At 41.3% G+C, this 22,257-nt stretch overlaps 2 protein-coding genes across 6 annotated transcripts; both read right to left on the reverse strand.

Annotated features, from left to right (window-relative positions):
* Positions 1 to 5,977: 5,977 nt before the first annotated feature.
* pfkfb3 (6-phosphofructo-2-kinase/fructose-2,6-biphosphatase 3) lies at positions 5,978 to 12,530 on the reverse strand. 4 transcript variants are annotated; one of them, XM_063905797.1, is made up of 15 exons: positions 12,300 to 12,530; positions 11,337 to 11,465; positions 10,966 to 11,062; positions 10,815 to 10,881; positions 10,655 to 10,729; positions 10,516 to 10,572; positions 10,288 to 10,412; positions 9,688 to 9,895; positions 9,468 to 9,614; positions 9,289 to 9,393; positions 8,994 to 9,123; positions 8,776 to 8,903; positions 8,482 to 8,670; positions 8,176 to 8,198; positions 5,978 to 7,057 (listed from the first exon to the last, which is right to left on the reverse strand). In XM_063905797.1, the coding sequence occupies exons 1-15, from the start codon at positions 12,376 to 12,378 to the stop codon at positions 7,051 to 7,053; spliced, it is 1,566 nt and encodes a 521-aa protein (XP_063761867.1). In that variant the 5' UTR covers positions 12,379 to 12,530; the 3' UTR covers positions 5,978 to 7,050. The 4 variants fall into 4 exon arrangements, 3 of the variants coding, with proteins under 3 accessions (XP_063761867.1, XP_063761864.1, XP_063761865.1); XM_063905794.1 differs by having other exon boundaries at positions 5,978 to 7,766; XM_063905795.1 differs by lacking the exon at positions 8,176 to 8,198.
* A 1,926-nt stretch (positions 12,531 to 14,456) lies between these two features.
* rbm17 (RNA binding motif protein 17) lies at positions 14,457 to 22,074 on the reverse strand. 2 transcript variants are annotated; one of them, XM_063906116.1, is made up of 13 exons: positions 21,919 to 22,073; positions 21,328 to 21,459; positions 21,115 to 21,231; positions 20,802 to 20,968; positions 20,361 to 20,473; positions 19,951 to 20,001; positions 19,125 to 19,257; positions 18,840 to 18,991; positions 18,450 to 18,500; positions 16,714 to 16,790; positions 16,544 to 16,642; positions 16,392 to 16,464; positions 14,457 to 14,718 (listed from the first exon to the last, which is right to left on the reverse strand). In XM_063906116.1, the coding sequence occupies exons 2-13, from the start codon at positions 21,448 to 21,450 to the stop codon at positions 14,615 to 14,617; spliced, it is 1,260 nt and encodes a 419-aa protein (XP_063762186.1). In that variant the 5' UTR covers positions 21,451 to 21,459; positions 21,919 to 22,073; the 3' UTR covers positions 14,457 to 14,614. The 2 variants fall into 2 exon arrangements, with proteins under 2 accessions (XP_063762186.1, XP_063762188.1); XM_063906118.1 differs by lacking the exon at positions 18,450 to 18,500 and having other exon boundaries at positions 21,919 to 22,074.
* Positions 22,075 to 22,257: the final 183 nt, after the last annotated feature.

The raw sequence follows: 22,257 nt of genomic DNA on the forward strand, positions 1-22,257 counted from the left end.
AGAGCAACAAAGTGATTACAATTAGTTTTGCGGAGTGAAGAAATGATTATTGTGAAACAGAGCATGACAATGTAGGCTTCCCCTTTAAATAACATCTGATGAAACATCTAATGGAAAAGCCACAAGCCCTTAGCATCAACTGCATGCTGAACAGCATTTTGTTGTTGTTTGTTTTTTTTGTTTTGGGTTATTATTGTTATGTACATATTTACATGGAGGAAAATGAACTTTTGTTCTTGTCATATGTTGTATTTATTTAATTGTATGTTTTTTCTTGTTTTTCGATTTTCCCATTGTAAGGTTTTGGAGAAGGTGGTTTTCTTTTTATGATTTTGTTTTGGAAAGTGATCCATAAAGGATAAATAATGACAATTATTATGTGAAATGTAAAATAACGTGTAAAACTGGAATTTTTATAATAATAGATCAATCAAATTAATAAAGCATCAACTGCAATATGTCATGTGCATAAATAATCCTTTGAGGGACTAAACCTAACTCCATAGGCGCTTCACAGGGATTCAGTCAAGATTACATTTTTTTCACACACCAAACTAAAATACTTGTGGAAAATATATGTTGTGAAGTTAATGCTTATTATTTGCACCATCAAAGTGAGTTAATGCTATCATTGTTCAGTTGTTTTCTTTAGATTTTTATAACTGTCTTTATGTGTCTGTGAGACTGACCGTTTAGCGGCTGGATTTTACAGCGGAAAAACTGACGCAGTGTCCCCTGTGTTTTTCCCAGGTTTGGCTGAAGACCAGCACATCGTCCAGGTAAGCTGCTAAAAATGTTGCAACCTCCCGCAGTATCTGGTCCAAGAGCCTCTGGAAGGTTGCAGGTGCACCAAATGGCATTACCCAGAACTGGTACAGTCCAAGCGGTGTGGAAAAGGCAGTCAACAGCTTGGCCTCAGGTGCCAATGCCACCTGCGAGTAACTCTTTGTGAGATCCAATGTGGGGATGAAACTCGATTCTTGGCATTGGATATGGGTCAAACTTTGAGATGCTGTTGAGATACCTGAAGTCAATACAGAATCTTAAGGAGCCATCCTTCTTTGGTACAAGCACTACTGGGCTACACCACTCACTGGTTGACACTTCGATGATCCCCAGCTCTAACATCAGCTTTATCTACTTCTTCAGGGCCGGCACCAACTGCTCAGGGATAAGGTAGCTTTTCTTTCGGCTGGGAGCGGTCACTTTGAGGTAGATGTTTTGCTGGACCAGATTGGTGAAACCCGGTTGCTCTTGGAAAAGCTCTGGATCGATTAGCGTGCTGATGTGCTGCTGCTGGACCGACGTGAGATGATTCACCTCCAATGGACCTGGTTCACTTAAGTCTGTGGGGAAGAACTGCTCCTCCACCTCCTCTTCCACCACTGGCTGTATGAAGCAGTGTTGTGACACTGTCTCTGGTGGCTCCTCTGCCGATGACACTCCAATAATACGGTTGAATTATTTAATAAATACTACATCAATAAAATAGTACAAACTATGTCAAAATGTACTGTGCCCATCACACTAATAAAGTAGAGCCGCTGCTCAAGGGCCATTATTTCTGGTAGAAGGGAAATTGTTTTATAAAGTGCAAACCACATGTGCAATGCTACAAGGCCCAAAACCTCTCAGACCAAAGTAACAAAGTTGGCTTCGTTACAGTGTCCAATGTAATATGTTTGTGATCTAATAGGGTCACATGTTTGAGCAGCAGAGACTCAGGTATAACTCGTGACATTGGTGTGCACTCATCTGTAATATTATTTACAGATGTGATTCAGTAGTTTTACCAGCAAGGGGCATGGTTGCTGCACAGGAAGGTTAACTGAGTTCATACTATTTGCTCTTTATCTCAAAAGTGTTGCATGGACTATATCCAGCAAAAAAGACACTGAAGAAAGATTCAAATCCAAATGAAAAGGGTTGAATTTTCGTGGATTTCGAAATATGAATTGTTATATTTTTGGTAACAGTTTGTGTTCAGTAAAGTTTTGATGCACTGTTGAAGATTATTTAACACATTCAATTCAAAGGCTTTATTGTCAAATGGTGTATGTCCAGAACTTCCTTTTTAAATAAGGGTCCCCTCTTATATGCAAATTAAACTTTTTAGATAACCCCTAACCATTTAGACGGATCCCCGCTTTTATTAAAATGTACATTTTTAGATAAGGGTTCCCTCTTATATAAAAAGTTAACTTTTGAGATATAATTCCCACTTATGTCCAGAACTAACTTTTGATATAAGGGGGTGACAAATCTCTTGCTTGTCTAAAACAACTGACTTTGGCTGATCGATGCAATAGTTATAACTTTGAAGAAGTGGCTGCATAAGGAATTAAGGCTAAATGTCTGATTTACTCAATGTCCCGTGCTGTATGTTGCGCCCAGTGCATGGTATTCAGATCAGGTCCATACATCCCATGAGTTAAGAGGATATGCAGGTACCGTCATAATATGTTCAGCATTATACCGGCCTTCACACGGGGCTCAGAGGGATTAAACCTTAGGTCACCTCTCAGGGTGGAAGAACGCTTTTTTCTTTCTTTCGGTTTGTTATAAGTGTCCACATTTGCTCCAACTAGAAAGTAGTAATTCATACAGTTTAAATCACTCTGGTAATATAAATGGTGTGACAGACAGCGTGTTCGAAATTGATCCTGGGTAAGAATATTTCAGCTGACCCTCAGAGGACGGGCTGAAAATTTCACGTGATATGACGCTGAACAAAGCCATACAGTACTGTGGCTACCCTATACCCATGTGTACAGACATTGTAACATCAATAACTTCTTCAAAAGTTACTTGAAACGGGGTGAAACTGGCAAAGGTCACACTGAAGGCAAACTTAAAGTTTATACTTGCAGAAATGACTTTTTGCAACTTGGGGAACTTGGCTACGCAACTCAAGAAATTCAGATTTGTCAGTACATTGCAAAAAGAAATCATTACTTCATTACTACTTACCAGTAATACACCAAATAAATCTGATTATCGCAACATGGCTCTTGTGTTTTACGCAGTTTCAGGTCAAGTACTTTACTAGAATAGTGATATGTTGTAATTCAGAATAAAAGGACTCTAAGGAAAAAAAGCCAGGAGGTTGCATTGGTTGTTAGGGATAATATGTAATAACCAAAAACAGATGAGTTGATTTTAAACTGCGATGAGACTACGTGAGCCTCAGCACACCACTTTGAGGATTACTCAAGTTGAGGGCAAAAAAAAGGAGGGAAGGAGGAAAAAACTGAGAGGGGTGAAGGACAGGAAGCTCACACTGGTCCATTTAATTTTACATCCTATCCATTTTTGTTCCTCTTTTACTTTCCTCTTGTCCTCCTTGCTCTCCTTGTCTTGCAATTCTAAGTTGTTAGAAATTAGGTTCTCAGTCCTTTTTCTGGTCCTCTTCTTTCCTTCCATAGTTTCCACTCTGTCTCATCTCCTCTCCTCTCCTCTCCTCTCCTCTCTCATAATGTTGCCGTGTCTGCAGCTCGGGACTATCCTATTTGTCAACAATCTCTAACCCAATTACTCGCGGAGGAATTAGGAAGAGTCAGGACAGCGATATAACAGGAAGTAAGCTGCTGTTGTCCAACAACACCAAAAACACTACTTTGCCTCCTCCCTTTGGTGATTTAGATCTTTTGCAATCAAGCCACTAATCTAGTGTCTAATTGGGCCGCAAGGTAATGATGGTAAGGTATCCTCTGCCAAGGCAGTTGGCTGCTAAATCTGTCCTCTGCAGTCCTCATCACAAACAGGGTAATACACAGGTCAAACAAACACACACACACACATGGACACACAATGCTTTTACCCGGAAGAGTCACAAAGCACTGTACAGTGTTGCCCGTGCCTATTGGAACCCATTTGGGGTACAGTATCTAGGGACACTTTGACATGTTAACTGCAGGGACTGGGGATCAAACCACTGACCTTCTGAATGATTGATAGCCATCTATGCCCGAAGCCAAGTTAAATAAAGTAATACAAAAAAGCTGTCTTTGAATTTGATAATCTACCAATGCATTGTGAAGTTAAGATGAGTCACTACATTTAGAAAAAAATGTTGTGACAAAACTATGCAGAGGATCCTGTTTAAAGGGCTTTCATTTCAGTGCCAGTACGTTCAGGGATAACCCATGATCTATTTAATCTGCTCTATTCAAGGCCAGCTGAGTCACTTATCCTCTCCATTCAAGACCCAAACTCCTCATCAATGGCCTCTGCACAAAGGGAGTACCGCACATCAATAATGGAGGTAAAGCCTTCTTTACAAACAGAAGGTATGTGTACAAGGTCAACGTGCATATGAGGCAGTACCACATTGCTTCATATCTGAAAAGTACACTAGTCAGAGATTTCCCAGCTCAGGGACCGCACACCCAGGCATGGGGGTGGGGGTTGGATTTTCCCCTCTATTTACATACATTTTGATTTCTATTGGGATATATTTTTCAAAATACCGATATGGAAATCTGTCCCTCCACCCTGAATTCTCAATTGTCTGATTATATTAACGTTTTTAAAGACTTGATTGGATTAACCTGTTTTGTTGTGTTTGCAAGCTAAGAGTGGTTTGCAAGGCCTCGGAAATAACTCTGTGTCTCCAGGAGCTTGACGATGTAGACTACTGCACGTTCACCAGGGTCTTTACAGTAAGTCATGAATGTGCAGTCACTGCAGGGAAACCACTGCTGAGTCATGCTAAGTAGCAACAAAAATAGAGACAGAGTTTGACCCGCTCCATGACACAGAAGCGGGTCTCTCCGTCCAACATTCCAATATTCTGCATATTTAATTCACAGTGGGACACTTGTAAAACACAACAACTTGCAAAGATAAAATTCAAAGTAGGTGTGAGAGTTTCAGTGACGTGAGGAGAGATGAGGAAAAGTCACGTACACGAGGGAGAGTGTACCTGACAGCAGCCACATAGCCATCTGACCGCAGAATGAGCCAATACACACGATCCAGGGGAAATACCACATTCTGCTGGCATGTGTGTGTGTGTGTGTGTGTGTGTGTGTGTGTGTGTGTGTGTGTGTGTGTGTGTGTGTGTGTGTGTGTGTGTGTGTGTGTGTGTGTGTGTGTGTGTGTGTGTGTGTGTGTGTGTGTGTGTGTGTGAGAGAGAGAGTCATGGGTGGAGAGAAAATGGCATGGCACTGTACACAGCAGCTATAATAATAATAATATTAATGATACATATTGGTTTCACAGTGCAAATGACAACTAAGATTAAGTTCAATCCACTGCTCTATAAGTAGAGACAGATAAAAGGAAAATATAATAACTAACAATCTAATTAAAAGCAATTTCATTAAAAATCGTTTTCTTTAGCAAGTTAGCATCAAGATTAGCCCAGATCTATCCTGCAGGTTACATCATTTACTTTATAATATGGAAATTTGAGGAAGCAATAAAAGTCCCAGATCATTTTCATATGCAAAGTGGGGAAAGTGTCACAAGATGATGAAGAATACAGACATTATTACCGAGACAGCCTGAAACTGTCTGCATAGTTTGATCCAATAAAACTCCAGCTCTTTGAATTGTCACCCTGAAATTGACACACACACTCACACACACACACACACACACACACACACACACACACACACACACACAGTCCCAGCAGCGTTGGAGGAAATTGAGAAATAGAGTAAAAGAACCAATACCATATTTAGTAAAGGTTCTGCATTCAAGTTATATTAAGCAAGTAAAAGTACTTACTATGGCTCCAATGGGGCCCAGTTTTTACATTATAATATTAGGACGATGAATAGATCTATTTTAATGTTGTGGCTTGCTGCAAAAAACCTACTTTTGATTATTTTTATTTTGTTGTGTGGTTTAACTTTGTATTTCATGTTGTCAATTTCTTTTTTAAATATCCCCAAGATCATTAGATAAAGGTGGTAGAAGTAGAAGGACATTAGAACCTTCAAATAAAGTGCAACACTAGATTGAAATATTTAGATTTTTAGCAGTTCTTTTATTGGTCCAGCAGATGCAACATTACTGTAAAACATACTGGTTTCTCAGATTGAAACAGGGTACCTCTCCCTCCAAGCATCCAAAACTACAAAAAATAAATAAATAATATAATAACAAAACAAAAGACACATTTTAAGTATTTCGTGCAAACATGTTAAAGGTCTCAGCTGAGAGAAGTAAGCAGAGGCTTCTTTCTAAACATCAGTACAAAAATAGTTCTTCGTACATTTCCATTTTAAGACTCTAGAAAGTGTCTCCCATGCATCTCTTCATTTACACTGTATGAACACTAACATTTACAGAGATATTATTAACAGCACGCTTCGTTATAACAAAAATATAGGTTACATTTGTGCGAAGCAGACATTGTAAACAGAAAAAGAAAAAATTAAGAACTCAGTTAAATTATTAACATGCATTGTAGCGTTAATCATGATGAAAAATAAATATGTAATAAATATTAAAGTGATATATGGACTTATTAGGTGAGATGTTGTCTCTATTCCATAGCGATGGCAAGAGAAGTGGCGTAAGGCTTGAAAAAAACAAGCGCTACAGGCACTACGGCAACTCCATGACATGAAAAATACAAAAAATAAACAAGAGTACAAATGTATTCCCACTGTGCAAAATAATCGCTCATTTTATAATGTAAGCATACAATTAAATCATCTTCTTTTGCAAACAAATTACAAAAATGTGCAGTTTGTGTAATGTAAATTGACAGTGCCACCTTAAGTTGAAAAAAGGATGGGCTGAAGGATTTCTGTAGGCATGACTGTCTTTGGTCTCTCAATAATAAACAAGTAGAAAATAGTTTATAGGGAGCCATCTGAGCTGTCCTTTCATAATATTATAGTTGTTGAATTCTTCAGTCTCAAAGAAATATAAAATAGGAGAACTTAAGAGAACAAAATGAATGATAACCATCATTTTTAACAATAGAACATACAGTTACTTGTGTCTCTTCACAATTTTTCATAACTGAACTCTTGCTTGTAGTCTGATGTCCAACCTTCTCACGTCAGTGCAGGGCCGAGGACTTTCTCCTCAGGTTCTGTAATGCAAACACATTCAGCAATAATGTGAATCCTGCTGTGTAGCAACCTTTAAATACGCAACACGTTAACAATGGCTGCCAGAAGTTCAACGATAATATAAACACAGCCTGTACTGATACTTCCTCATGCTGAGTAATCCCTCTTTTGGAGCGTAATTCCTCACGCAGTGTAATCCCAAAAGTAGGACATGAAAACAACCACTGAGTTAATCACTGTGTAAAGAGGTTGCTGGTTGTGTGTGTGGGTGTTATTTGCGCCTTTACGCTGAGTCAGAAAAACCTTCACAGACACATTAAACACATCTGTCTGTCTTTCCTAGACTTCTGAAATTGTCCAGCTATAAACAAACAAAACACATTACAGTTTGTTTCGGAGAGAAACATTTTAAATAACTTCTAGCTTGTGAATACTGTTTTTTAGCTTGTTAGCATGCTACCTAGCAAACCAACATCAACAACAACGCAGCTATTGGAAGCCAGCTTTAGCATGCTACTTTCAAGCCTATGCTAATTCAGCCTGATGGTGTTTCTTTGGTCCAATAGCTCTTCATAAACTGGACATTGTGTCACAGTAATCTAGTTTATTTTATTTATTTGTGTCTGATATGACTGCTAGCAGAACTACAGTCAAAGCAATGCAGAGCCTCTACAGTGTGTTTGAAAGGCTAAGAGTGAAACCACCTTCAGATATTGGAGGACGGTTCGTCTTTAAGCAGGCCAGAAACAAAGCAAGCACAGAGACAAGGAGAGGACAGTAAGCATGAGTCAGCGTAAAGAGTGGTGAAAACAGCAGGCAGGAATAACAATTGTTTTCCTGTTTCTTTTTCCCCTCACTGGGCGGAAACACACTCATTTCCCGCCAGTGTGACACAGCGCAGAGAACATGTCCATCTACGGAAAAATGATGCTTCCGTCATATACTCACAAATGAGATTACAGAGTGCATACATGTCGCTATTATTTATTTTGATTTTGTGTCCAAAAAAGGAACAGCCGCTTTTCTAAGTTGAGTCCAGGAAAAGTAAGGTCACCCATAAAAAAAACTTGTAAAAAAGAAGCAGCAGTAACAGGAAGAGAGTGGAACGATTGGATGAAAAGACAGAGAGAATACTTACAGGCAAACTCTGCCAAGCCAGTGCTGTGAGGAGCAGAGGAGGAAAGGAGGAAAGGAGGAGAGGAGCAGAAAGAGAGAGGAGAAGAGGTAGCAGAGGAAAATAGGAGCAGAGGAAGAAGGAGCAAAGGAGGAAAGGAATAGGCGTAGAGAGGAGCAGAGGAGTAAACGTAGAGAGGTAGAGAGGAGGAAAGGAGCAGAAGAGACATGGACACAAGTCAGGGGAAAACATGCATTATAAAGAAGCCAGATTTACTATAAAAAGGCATGTGTGTGTGATTTTCTGAGTGTGTGTTTATTAGAGCCCTACCTGTCCAGACAGGCTGATGGGGGTATGTGAAGGGCTGCAGTGAGACGGCGAGGACACAGATGGAGGCAGCTCTGAGAAGCCAGCCTCGTCCAGATCGTCGATGCGGGGTTTCTTGATGTTGGACTCGGGGCTGGTCAGAGGAGTCACGCTGTTCCTCCTGATCAACGACCCGGGTCCCCTCTTCATGTCCTGCAGGTGAGCATATGGAAATATTAATTTGAGATTGAGACCAACATATATCCACTTCTTTACAGCACTCCTCCCACATTCAGTAGTGAGTTTATCTGGAGTTACCTCTGGCCTGTCTCGGTGGGTGTTCACCGCCTCCACATTCAATGAGATGGACTCCACTTTGCAGCCGTAGGCGACTGGGGTGAGCTTCAGCACCGTGTGCAGAGGACACTTCAGGTACGGCATCTCCTCTGGAACAACACATATGAACAGCGTTAGCATCACAAATCAATAACATTATGATACAGCACCAGAGGGTTTCTGGGATTTCGAGTACCCACCTGCACTCTTATCCAGGAAGTAGGCCAGCAGGCAGCGCATGACGGCCTGGTGGCAGATGACCAGGACGTTCTCCTGTCTCTCCAGGTCCATGATGACCGGCTCCACCCGCTGCACCAGGTCCTGGTAGGACTGTGACCAGGATACGGAGGGTTGGCATCTTTATTATTGTTCGTATATCAAATACCTCTGAAGTAAGTTTGCATTCTTGTGTCTAAAATGATAATCTGGGTTATTTTGCTATATATCACCAAACAACCTAAATGCAAATCACTGCTATTACGTGTGTGTGCATACCTCTCCCGCAGGGTAGCGGTAGTAGTATTTATCTTCGTCCCTCAGAGCAAACTCCTCCGGGTATTTCTCCTTCATCTCGTTATACGTCATTTCTTCGCACAATCCCTGAAAATAAGGATAATATATCAGTTTGACCGAAATTAAAATACTGTGATTTGGTGTGTTAGTGCGATGCTTACGGCGTCTATCTCGTTGAGAGCCTTCCACTGTTCGTACGGGACTCCCAGGCGCTCCGCGGTCTGGATGCTGCGACACAGCTGGCTGCTCCAAACCTTCAGGTCCTGCAGCTGCTGCTCCTTCACAAAGCCAGCCAGGGCAGCTGAGAACTGAAGCCACGAGCATATTTAGCGCCTGAAAACCGCATTCGTCAAACTAAGAATCTATTTTAAGGGTTCTAACCTGTTTGCCCCGCGGTGACAGGTCCGAGTCCCCGCCCAGACGCCCCTCCAGGTTGTCGATGCTCTCTCCGTGCCGACACAGGTAGATGCTACGGGGCTGGACGTGGATGTTCATCAGGTAGTAGATGATCTTACTCTGGATGTGATCCTGGATCCGGTTTACTAAGAAGCGCCGACCCACGTCTATCACCTTGATGAAGGAGAGGTCACTGGAGGACGAACAGGATTGGGAAAGTGGTTCATTAACAAGGATACAAGGATCCTTTATTGGTAAACACAGGGTCTCCTAGGATCAGGATGCTTTCTAGGGCTCCACTATAAAAGGTTATCAAGAACATGGACTGGGGGGTTTCCCTTGTTTGCTTAAGAAATACTGTAGTTCTATAGCCTTTTCTACCAGGATGGAGATATGTGATGACCATGTCGGCTTCTCTGTGATGCAGATTCCCAGAAATATTGTTCACTTGCTTTACAACAGCTTCTCTGATGTAGACAGGTTTGTTTGTGCATATCCACCTTTTCCATAACCACCATAACTTCTTTGGTTTTGTTAAAGTTGAGCCTAAATATGTTCTAATCACTTGTCATACTGATCGTTTACCTGTCATGTTGATCAGGGTCCAGAGGTTGGTAGCTGGTTTTGTAGCAGTCAATCCTCCGCTGGAAATCCAACATAGCGTCAGTCTTGTTGCAGTCCCGGTAGTCTGGACAGGACACCTTCACTTCCTGCACAGAGAGGAAGGCAGTCAGATGGAAATACAGTACCACGCCTTATGCCAGAGAGTTTGCATATGTCAAGGGACCAGAATGCACTGGAGCTTTGACTCACCATGATGTTCGACGCGATTACGCTGGGATCGTCACACACAGACTCGATAAAAAATATCTGAGCACAAAAAGAAAAAGCAGTTAAACTTGCTGCATTTCAGTTGATGAAATACCGAGAATCGTCAGGTAGCAACACTGACCTTGAAGCTGTTCTCATTGCCAAACTGGAGGATCATCTCTCGCCTGTCTCTGGTCGTGTTTGTGGCATCGAAGACCTAAAAAGGACACGAAACAGATTAATCAGGTCACGCATAAGGAGAACATTTTAGAAAAGCATGCAATGACTGATCGGAAACTCACTGCTATTTGGCCTCCCTCGTCCTTCAAATACGAATGGACATCCCTTAAGGCTGCTAAGGCACATTGCCTAAAGAGAGAGGGCTTTTTATTTTGTGTTATCAATACAAACGAACAGTGGATGATTCAAATTATGGAGGGGTGTTAAACTCACTGTCGGATTTTAACGGCACACTCGTTATCAGGCTTGAAGAAATCGTAGGAGCTGTAGTTCTTCACTGCTTCCCTGCGGTACTCTCCCACATTGAAGACTACAACACACACACACACGCACACACACACACACACACACACACACAAACACAAACACAGAGGAAAAACAATGAACATGATGTCCAGTGGGTGTAAACATGATTACTACTGAAGGAAGAATACAACAGAGTGTCACCCTGGAGCTGATAAGCTTCTGAACAAACTGTGTGTGTGTGTGTGTGTGTGTGTGTGTGTGTGTGTGTGTGTGTGTGTGTGTGTGTGTGTGTGTGTGTGTGTGTGTGTGTGTGTGTGTGTGTGTGTGTGTGTGTGTACCTTTTGTTGGAAGGCCGATCCAGTTGAGGTAGCGGGTGAGTTTTTTGGACATGTACGTCTTTCCTCGAGCCGGAAGACCCACCATCACGATGACGGTGGGGGGGTTGGCGAAATGGGGGGCACCGCCCGCTAAAGGGAAGAATGGGAGGAGGGGGAGGTTGTTATGGTTGTTATGACAACAATACCTGTTTTAGGTGATTTTATAAATTGTACCTTGTATGTTTTGCTTCTATTCTCTTCCGACCGCAGCCTCCTTGAACATATAAATTAAATTGTTGTTTCTGTGACACTGACCCTCCCAGTCGCGTGTGGCTGTCTATCTCATTTAGAGTTGCTGACCTTGTTTCTATACAAATGCCATGCTGTCTAAACGGATGATCGGATTCATCATCCTCTTCTGTATAGCACCACCTCTGTGCTCATTTGTAAATCAAATCATAAGAGTCTGCCTCAGTTTACTCACTAGGTCTAGTTTCGGCTCCACTATTTAAAATAGAGCAATGGAAGCTGAAACATTTACAAACACTCAGGAAGCTCTCGGTTTGTTTTGCAGAAACTTGACTTGCGTGTTGCAGCCATAATAAACTATCTGTATTCACCGTTTCCTGAGCTCATCACAAAGGCAGGGTCTCGCCATGCACACGCGTTTCCCGCCGACCAATGGAAAACCAAGCATCACACAGACCTGGTAACCATGGTGACTTCACTCCCAATGTCATTCTCTAGTAAAAGGGATGTGACGTGCGGCGCGTGCTGATGCAGACCGCCAGTCAATGGCAGTGAAAAAATGTGAAGGACAGGTGTAAGCGCACAGGTGCACTTATAATGGTTTACTCTCACAGAGAAGACACACACGACACACACACATATATATATATGGCTACATTTAGAGCAATAATGTAGTTATAGTGTAGGTTGGGAAACAGCGTGACTATGATGCTGTAGTATAGAATGGGGCTTTACCTCTTCGGTTTGCCGGTGGGTCATCCTTCGATCGTTCCCAGATCTTCTGGATCCGGTCCTGGGTCAGCTGTACGGGCATTCCTCACGGTACACGGGGACCGAGCCGCTCAGATCCGGGGGAGAATACACAAAGAGCCGGGTAAATTCAGGCAGAATGAGGCAAGCTGTTCCTGAGCTGAGCCGGGTTAATCTGCGGGCTGCCGCTCACATCCTCTATTTAACCCCGCCCCGCCGGCCGGCTGCAACGTGACTGCGCTGACGACACGGACCCGCACACGCGCACATACGCACGTTCGTACAGTCAGACAGCACAGTGCCTCTATGTGGGGTTACCATAGACTTGATATAGCAGATGTTCAGCGTAGTATGCACGCAGAGGTGAAAGATATTGTAAATATTCTTCTCTCTTGAGTTGTTGGAGGAGCATGGGATATAAGATTTTTATTGCCATCATATACGTTGTATATGCTGTGCATATGACCAATAAAACATTGAAACCTTGATACTCAGATCTTGTACTATTATTTTAGTATTGGTTATATTTAATATCATTAATTCGAATCTGCAAAGTAACTAAAGGGAGCAACAAAATAAAATACTAAAGTAAAGTATGAATATCTCAAAATTGTACTTGCCTACAGTATTTGAGTACATGGACCTGGTTACTTTACGTTATTATAAACTAGTTGTTTTTTAAAGCTCATCAGACTGTGTGTGAGAGAGAGAGCCTAATTTAGATTTTGTCTTTATTTTATTATTATCTTTATTTAGATTAATGGACTTGTTGTGGTGACTTTTAATGTGTTGGAGCATGGACACTATTTAATGATTTCCTTATTTTCTAAATCATAAATGTATTTTTGAGGTGAATATTTATTTATAAGTATTTTATGACCTGTTGATACATGCTCCACTTTCTACAATAATGTCTCTTACTGTTATTGTTTAATATCATGTTTTGTTTTAATTTGCAAGCTGCAAATCCGGGTTAAGCTATGTTTAAATGTTTTATTAACACTGACCTGTTTAGATTCAGGAAAATCTTAAGGCATGAGTCACAAGTTATGACACAGAATATGACTCATTTCACTATTATATAACACTATCATTCTCCTCCCGTGTTTAGGTCTATAGTCATAGCAGGTCACCTTGACCAGCTGAATATGCATCCATTATGAAAGATAATATATCAGTCAACATGGCTGCTTATTTTTAAGCCCGGTATCAATTAAGATTGACAGGAAAAGAGAAGGCCTCGGGACTGAAAACTTACACTTAACTACTTTGATACTTAGTACTAGTCCTTTTCACTTTGGTACTTTTACTTCGGTGAAGTCAAGATGTGTTTTCTGTCAATTTTTTTTCTTAAGTTTAATTAGTTTTAAACACATTTACTTGGTTTTCTGAGAAAAATCTTCAATGTGGAAAAATAACTAGAAAGATATCAGTCGGCTGCATCTTTCAAACTACAGCAGAGAATTCCCTGTTTTCATGTGGTACACAAGATATCTAGATCAGCCTTTATAGCCACCTTGTCTCAAATCACACACTACCACACTTTTTTTACTTCATAAAAAATGTCATGGTTTCAGCTCTGTAATATAATTTGGAAATTATATAAATGTTCAGCTTTTCAAAGTAAACTAAATTAACAGTTATTCTTTGAAAGTATAGGGCATATTAAAAACAGTCAGTCAGCCGGTCAGACATCTATCTCCTGCCTCTTCATCCATACTCTGACCTTGACCTTTGACCCTTGCAGCATAATGTAAAACTCTCCTTTCAGTTTTTCTCTCTCTGATCTGAATAAGCCTGCTCCGGTGGGATCCCTGCTGACGCATTTCACGGGCAACTTCAGGCCCATTTAGGCACACTTACGTAAGTTCTGAATGAGGCCCTCATCCCACAATCCATCAGGCCTAAGTTAAGACCATCGAGCCCTGGGGATGTCTCAACACTACTTTCGAAGCAGCATTATGTCAGAGAAAATTCAGAGAAGGAAACCAAGTTCCATGAAATTTGTGTGCAGGTTTCCTCAGGTTTGTCAGAAAGTGTTAAAGGATAGAGTCACAAAATCCATCAAAAGCAACAATACTGAAAATTACAACAAAAAACATTTACAGTCGAAAGTAAAGAAAACACGAAAAGTACACTGGATGTAGTTAATACTTTTTATTTTGTCTCAACATAAAGCTATTTTTCATGACAGACAAAACAATAATCTTGAAGATGGAATCACCACTACATACACACAAGTCACTGTTGTTCAGGAAATATAAAAAAGTTTTATGTACACGTTCTGAGACGATGAGCCGTCACACCTGCTCGCCGAGGTCCAAAACCCGAAATTTGTCTAGATTGTAGAAGCAGGCCCTGACGACTCGCCCGCCGAAATAACGTCCGTTCAGATCCACCACGGCTGCAGAGGAGAGCGAAGGTTAGGGTCACACTGACAAGGACACAGGTTAACCATTCAACAGCACACTTTGGTTAATATTTATTTCATAGGGAAGCATTAACCTGGACTTATTTCAACCGGTGTTTCCTGAGAATGCCTTTGACAACAAGCTCCTGAAGGGGCATTAGCCTGTTCACACTATGGTTGCTGAACAGCGGCCAACAGTCAATAGTTTACTTCACCTTCAAGGCCCTTGTTCTGATTTACAGTAAATGCTGTCATAAACTCACTCATCAAAGGGATCTTCATATAAAAGGAAATTGGACAGACTCCGCGTTCAGTGTTGAGTCAAGGAAATGAACAAGCTCTTACTCCCACTTGGAGTACAAACATGTTGCAGTGATAAGACTGTAGATTACTTTGCTGTTAAGCTCATTACATCATCTGAATTGAGACAGGGCAACATATTCTTTCAAAAGGATCCAACATGTCTGGAAGTATTATTACCTTTGTTAGATAGCACAAACGTTCCCATGTTTGTACGTTTAAAACATACCCTTCTGTATTGTGTATTTTACTCTCAATGGGACCATAATTGACCAAATAAACATCATGCTGTATTGGATAAGACTTGAGACAAGAAAAGTCAATAGGAAAATGTTTACTGAGAAACCAAGAGAGAAGTAGGCACATTTTATCACAGACTTCTATGCAATCTGTCTCCATTCGGCCATATTTAACTATTCATTGGAAAGAATGCAGGTTTAAGGCCCTTCTGTATTGGCTTCATTTTTCCGACCCCTTGGTTTCAATTTAATAGCACTTTTCTAGTCTTTGCGACCACTCGAAGGGACCATACAGAAGTCAGCATTAACCCATTTACACACACATAAACATAAAAACCTCAGACCACTTTTGCTCGAGAGTGGTTTTTGATTTTGCAGCAACAGATGAAGAGATTAAATGTTCAGTCATCATCTATAGAAATCAATCACATTATGACACTCTTAAGACACCTTGTTATCGTTCTGTCTGTCCTACTTTCTGAGTGTTAGCGCGGTTCTGCCCCTACAGCAGAGACATATGACATGTGATGTAACACCTCAGGGAGTCACACCTTGATTCTGATCTGGGCCAACACATTTAGAATGGGTCATACTTTCACCCACAGTATTAGAGCAGTTATACAATCGTATGATGTAAGAATTAAATCCTAAATGTAATGTCCATTCATTTGATATTTGTGAATAAGTCTGGAGCTGTTCTCTAGAAAATACGAGTGATTTTGTGAACCCACAGAATGTTGTTTTTTTTTTACCAAAATGAGCTTCACTGTCTTGTATTGTTTCCAGTTGTGAAACAGAAAACGTTCCCATACTCTCAGAAAATCCCCCTTGTTGCTCTCACGTTCTCCTCTTACATCGTATATGTATCACTTCCTCACTTTAAAGTGATAATGTCACACATTTGAGTTCAGGCATCCCAATTGAAATGTGTTCCAGATATTAAGTCATCAGAGTTTAAGGGACAGAGTTTCCTGAGGTTCGAGAACTCCTTTGACATATTACAGCAACAGGAGCTGACTCATGTGTTCCAGTCAAGACAAATATTTGTAGTGTCTGGTGTGTCCAGTGCTTTACAAAAGTCCTACAAGTGGACCTTATTCAGATGACTACAAAACAGGAAATACCTACCTTTGATGGCTGACTCCACCCTCTCAAACTCCAGAAATATCCGGACAGCGTCCTCATCTGGCACAACTGCGATCTGACAGGCAAAGTTGGTTTTGTGAGTTTCCTATAGTATGAATAAATTAACTTCACACTTTGTATTTCTCTTCTCTTACCTCAAAAATGACACATTTAACCACTTTGCCGTATTTCTCACACTCTTCTTTCGTCTCTCCCTCCAAGTCTTCGTCCACCTCTCCTCTGCCCACCATGTTCTACAAAACAAACACACATTAGGCCGGGCTCCTGAGGCAACAGGAGAAATGAAACACACACACACACATACCCTGAGCAAGACCACTTTGGTGGGATTTTTGAGGATCTCTGTGAGCGGGTTGGCCTCAGACTTCTTGGAACTGTCCGCTGTTGGTGTAAAACACGTAAACAAAAAAGGTCAAATGTTAATCTATAGAAAATAATATTTACATGACGTGCTGGATGGAGTATGAGCTCGTAATTTGTGTTGTTACGAGTACCATACAAATGATGAATGCGATTTGGCAAATATTTATTCAAAAGCTGATTGTAAGCCCAACAGGAGTTGTCCCATCGGGCTGTTTTTTCAGACTTGAAACTTTCTTTATGTTGTTATTCTAACAATAAGCTGCGGAGGGATTTACTTGTTCAGAGGAACACAGAAAGTCTCCACATGTATAAACACAGTACATGTTTTTAGTCATCCTTAGATAAACTCTGACACAGACCAGTGCTTCATAAACTGGTAATCAGGAGCAACAATGTGTTCATCGGGAGGCCCCTGACGTCCTTTAGAGAACAGTGTGAGAGCGACTGTATTCATATATACAGCATACAGAGCTGATAGCAGGAGAGTTGCTGATTGGCTATAAATCCCTTCAAAACATAAACTTGTACAACTGAAGAAGCACTGATAGCTAGGCAAATACTGCAACAGGAAAATAGCACAGGAGACCGACCATTGTTTTCCCTTCAACCCATTTCATCTCCAGTTTAAATTTGATTTCACACTTTAAGTTCTAAAAGTTTGCATTCTTATCTTTGAATCAATTGTTTACTTTCTGTAAGAAAGTTCAAAAGGGGCACTATTATACATTTTGGGGTTTTCCCTTTCCTGTAGTGTTGTATATAGGTTTTAGTGCATGTAAATGGCCTGCAAAGGCTAAAATCCCAAAGTTCCCTCAAGGGAGTTTCTCTCCCACACAATCCCCCCCTGCCTGAAACGCCTCCCTTGGACCCCTCTGTTTACATTCATAACATAGTGTCATCACTGTGTAACATGTGCGCTGCAATTGGTTAGGGCTTTAACACATTGTAAGTGATAGGCTAATGGGCTGGACATCTTTAAGCAGTTGACTTATCACAACAGAGCTAACCAATCAGAGCAGACTGGGCTGGTTTTTCTGGTTTCAGACCAGATCCCAGAGGGTGAAAAGAGGTTCTGCAGCACAGGCATTATGAGACAAATAAATACCTTTAAAGCATGGAAACATGTCACAATAGAGGCACAAGATACAAATATGAAAATAATAATAATAGGGCCCCCTGAAATCAGAAGCCTAATATCACTCTCATGTCTATACAGTAATTATATAGCTGTTGTGTAGGGTAAGGATAAGGATTATTTTTTTAAGCCAAGTGCATGCAAGCCCAATTTAGAGCCAAGCTTTTACAGAAGGAAAACAAGATAATTAGAACTTAGTTGGCACTAAGTTTTAATAGCATGCGTTGGAGGTTAAAATGCCTTTTATGACCAGCTTCAAAGTAAGCATGCTAACTTGAGTCTGCAGCAATGACCTTCATTGAGTGTTAGCATTATCAGCACAAAACCATGCTAAACTATTTTACTTATTATCAAATTAAAATTATTAGACAGCTAGGTTTGGGAAATATTCTAAAACAACAAGTACTAAAATGTTGGAAATGTGTGTGAAAATAGATACACAGATATGGAAAATACACATGCAAACACACACACACACATTCTGAATAATACACTAGCATGGCAGTACATTACTAGGAGAGAAAATGAAGGTGAAGGCCAACCTGAAAAGCCTCCTCCTGAAGTCTCAGGAGCACCTGCCTGGCTGGAGCCTGCTGCTCAGTCACACACACAAACACAAAAACAAACACAGTCAGTACACACACACACACACACACACACACAAAATGAAAAAAGACAGCACACAAAGTAAAATATTAAAACATGTAACTGATCCTGGAATGACACCATAACGCTCACTGATGTTTAATGAAAAGTGGTATCAACCTAAGAGTCAAAGCAGGTTACGCACAGACACTGAACATGAGGGCACAACAAAGGAAAATGCTACCTCATACGGAGAACATCTTTTTGAAGGAAAGTCAGAAAATTGGGCGCGTGGCCTACAGCATCATGAGAGAAAACAGAAACTCAAACGTAACGGTAGTACTTACGTTTTTCTGCTGCGTCGCCGATGATGATCTTTCCGCCTCTCTTGCTCGTCTTCTCCACAGACAGTGCCGTGCTGAGGCCCTGCTCGTGCTTCCCCAGGCCTTGGCCTTCTTTGAATCCATACTTCTGCATGATCTTATGCGCCACTGTACCTCTGTGGGAGGCGATGTCAAGGAGAAGGATTTAGAATTTGTTTTTCCTGTATTATCAAAGCGGTTTTCAACACTAACCATTAATCATTATTGATTTAAATATGTTGGAGCAGGTTATGCGTGTGTGCCACCCACCCCATGTTAGCGAGGAAGGAGCTGGTGGGTCCGGGTGGTGAGCGTGCTCGCTCTGAGTCTTCATACATCGGGGGAGGGATGGCGGCCTTTGAGCCTCTTGAAGGACGAGCTTCCTCTTCGTAGGAGTAGGAGCCTACACACACAGCAAAACCCCCCAAAAACATTCACATGTACTATTTATTTTTTAGTATTCCCATCAACCACAAGAAATAACAAATAAAATAAATACATTTCTGTTGTTTAAATAAGTTTTGTATTCTGTTTTTTTTATATATCACTGTGTAAAAAATGAAGGCTGATACTGGAGCAAAGAACTCCATGCCTCTCTACTTCCTTCATAGTGATTTTATACAGACAGCACTTTAAACTGTGATGCTGCTGCCCCCTGCTGTAGGCAAACTGACAGTTAAGTTAATATCACCAACAAAGACACAACAAATTAAATAAAGCCCCTGCCGCTAACACTGTTGCACATGTTGCACTCAAAAGCTCCATGTGGTTTCTACTCATGTTACATGACGTTTCAGGGAACAAAACAAAGTGCCATCGAAACAACTAAGGGATAATTTATCTCTATATACATTCATACAGAGCAGTACACTTGTTGTTCTAGGTAACTACCTTTCACACACATTCATACACCGTTGGCCATGCCATCGGGAGCAAATTGGGTTAGGTATCTTGCCCAAGGATTCATCGACATGTTGACTGCTAGGGGGATCGAACCCACAACCTTCCGGTTGAAAGATGACCGCACTACCTCGCAGCCTCAGTCGCCCACACTGTCACTGTGTTTAACTGAAACCACCTGCTGGATAACACATACCGTCCTTGTCCACGAGTGAAGAAGGAGGGGCGATGGCTGCTCCACCTAAAGCTGAGAGAGAGAGGCATGAGATTCATCACGTTAGAGAAGTTTGCCACATCATTACCGTGACACACAGCAGCTGCATTGAATGTTTCTAATCTGAATTTCACTTCCCCAAATGATATTGCTCTTCATCAAAGCTAAAATGTTTCATATAGGTATTTATGTACATTCAGAGTGTATCCAAAGAGATCATGTAAAGCTCACACAAAATCTGAGGGAAATTCCAAAACGACTTAAATGAGGATCTCAAACTCATCTGGAGAGACTTTGTTTTAAAGACAGCTGATGAGAAAATAAGTCAATCTTCAGACCCTGAAAATATCCAAGTAATTGAATATTTCTGTTATACAATAAAAAATATTCACTTCTTTTCCTCCGCTCTGCTTCATAGTCGTCCTCCTCATCTGACTCGCCCTCAGCTGCAGGGAATCGAGAGAAGCCACTTGGAGCTCCTCCTTCGTGCCTGTCTTTCCTCTTCCTGCAACAAAAGAACATCAAGATTTAAAAAAGGGTCCTGTCCTCAAAATATTCAGAGCAGTACACTCTTTTCAGTTTCTTACAAATTATAAATCCATGACGAATAATACAAACTAAAGCACTTTTCTTCAGTTGTCCCATGTTTGTTTCAACTTTCTGTTATTTATGTGAAAAGTGTCTTGGCATAACTTTTTATATGACTTGGCATACCTAATTAAGCATTAACTTGACATGTTATGGCTTCAAGCCCCCAATTACGGTTTCAGTAAGATCCCCCGGAACTCTAAAAGCATTAGGTAAAAAATAGACTGATTTGATCACGACAGTACTTTTCTCGATCATCGATCTCTTTCTGGCGCTCTTGCTCCCTCTGGCGCTGGCGCTCTTCTCGGTGTCGCTTCACCACCTTCTCGTAGTCGTTTGGGAACATTGGATCGTACTCGTCTGCCAACGGGATCAGCACATCGCTAGAGGAAAAACCACTGGGAACGGTGTCCTGAAGCAAACACACACACAGAAATATGAAGATGTGTGAGCAGATTGGTGGGGTCTTTGTGCTGCTGCATCACAACACCACATCCCAATCATATAACCACTACGTATGAACATTTTATCAATGTGGCTCAGGCTGGTGGGACGAACCTTAAGCCCAACGGCAGCATGTGGAGGAGTGTCTATGATCTGTCTTTCATCAATGGAGCCTCCTCTCTTTAGATCAATAACCGGAGCCAGAACCGTGCTCTGCTTCATCCGCTGGGTCTACACACACACACACACACAGGAATTGATTGTGAAATGTGCCATTCAAATAAACTTGCTGTGCTTTCCAGTGCTTCCTTTTTAGCATTTGCCTACCTTGGCCTGGGTCAGAGCAGCCTTTTTCACTTTCAGCTGGGACTGTAGCAGCTTGAAGTTCTTTGACCAGCCTTCAGTCTTGGTGTCACTGGCACCCACACCGAGATCATCGTATAACGACATAGCTATCTCCTGCAAACACACACACACACACACACACACACACACACACACACACACACACACACACACACACACACACACACACACACACACACACACACACACACACACACACACACACCTCATTTGACAACACTTCATTTGACAACAGCGGTAATGCATCCAAACTAGCTCCACGTGCATCAAAGACATTGAGTCTGTAAGCAGATGTCTAATTGAAAAGCTTCTCCATTTGTATTGTAACTAGGGTTTTAATTTCAAATTCAATGCATCGACATGTTAACTTAACATTAGCAATATTAAGGAAAGCATGTTTAATTTTAAGCGTTAAACCTCAGCTGCTGGAGAGACTAGACAAATATCAATGGAGCTAAACGTAAGCTAACGCTAATATCGCTACGTAACTGTCTACTCATCAATGAATTGTGTTCAAAAGAACCATGTTAGTGTAGCTTGTTTTCAACCTACCGGTTAAAGAGATGTCTGTACATTAACTAGATGTCAGTGCCTGTCACATAAAACGTTTAGCGGCACATTTAATATAGTTAGCTCCGTGCTGTACGAGGCGGAAGTTAGCAGCACAACAACAAAACTAAGAGCGACAGTCAACGACGTCATGGCAACACCCAGCTCTCTTGCTCCACCTAGCAGCTGGATGATCCTGCCTACCGCAATACATTCCAACAGTGACGTGCGGTGAGGGGAGGCAGGTGAGGCACCATGAAAAGCAGGGGTGTAGTGGGCGTTGGACGCGGGGGTACGCCGTCCACCCACTTCTCCCGACGTGATATATAAAAAAATAATAAA

This window comes from Eleginops maclovinus, chromosome 17 (genome assembly GCF_036324505.1).
Source record: "Eleginops maclovinus isolate JMC-PN-2008 ecotype Puerto Natales chromosome 17, JC_Emac_rtc_rv5, whole genome shotgun sequence".
Lineage (NCBI taxonomy): Eukaryota > Metazoa > Chordata > Actinopteri > Perciformes > Eleginopidae > Eleginops > Eleginops maclovinus.

What these genes read in the sequence shown, in the direction of transcription:
- pfkfb3 (XM_063905794.1), bottom strand. Translation starts at nt 12,378, where the DNA reads ATGCCCGTACAGCTGACCCAGGACCGGATCCAGAAGATCTGGGAACGA. An exon ending in CCCACCGGCAAACCGAAGAG is followed by an intron (nt 11,466 to 12,299) that starts GTAAAGCCCCAT and finishes TCTTCCCTTTAG; the next exon opens with CGGGCGGTGCCCCCCATTTC. An exon ending in CTTCCTGGATAAGAGTGCAG is followed by an intron (nt 8,904 to 8,993) that starts GTGGGTACTCGA and finishes GTGTTGTTCCAG; the next exon opens with AGGAGATGCCGTACCTGAAG.
- rbm17 (XM_063906116.1), bottom strand. Translation starts at nt 21,450, where the DNA reads ATGTCGTTATACGATGATCTCGGTGTGGGTGCCAGTGACACCAAGACT. An exon ending in CCAAAGTGGTCTTGCTCAGG is followed by an intron (nt 16,643 to 16,713) that starts GTATGTGTGTGT and finishes TTTGTTTTGTAG; the next exon opens with AACATGGTGGGCAGAGGAGA. An exon ending in GGTGGAGTCAGCCATCAAAG is followed by an intron (nt 14,719 to 16,391) that starts GTAGGTATTTCC and finishes TCTCCTCTGCAG; the next exon opens with CCGTGGTGGATCTGAACGGA.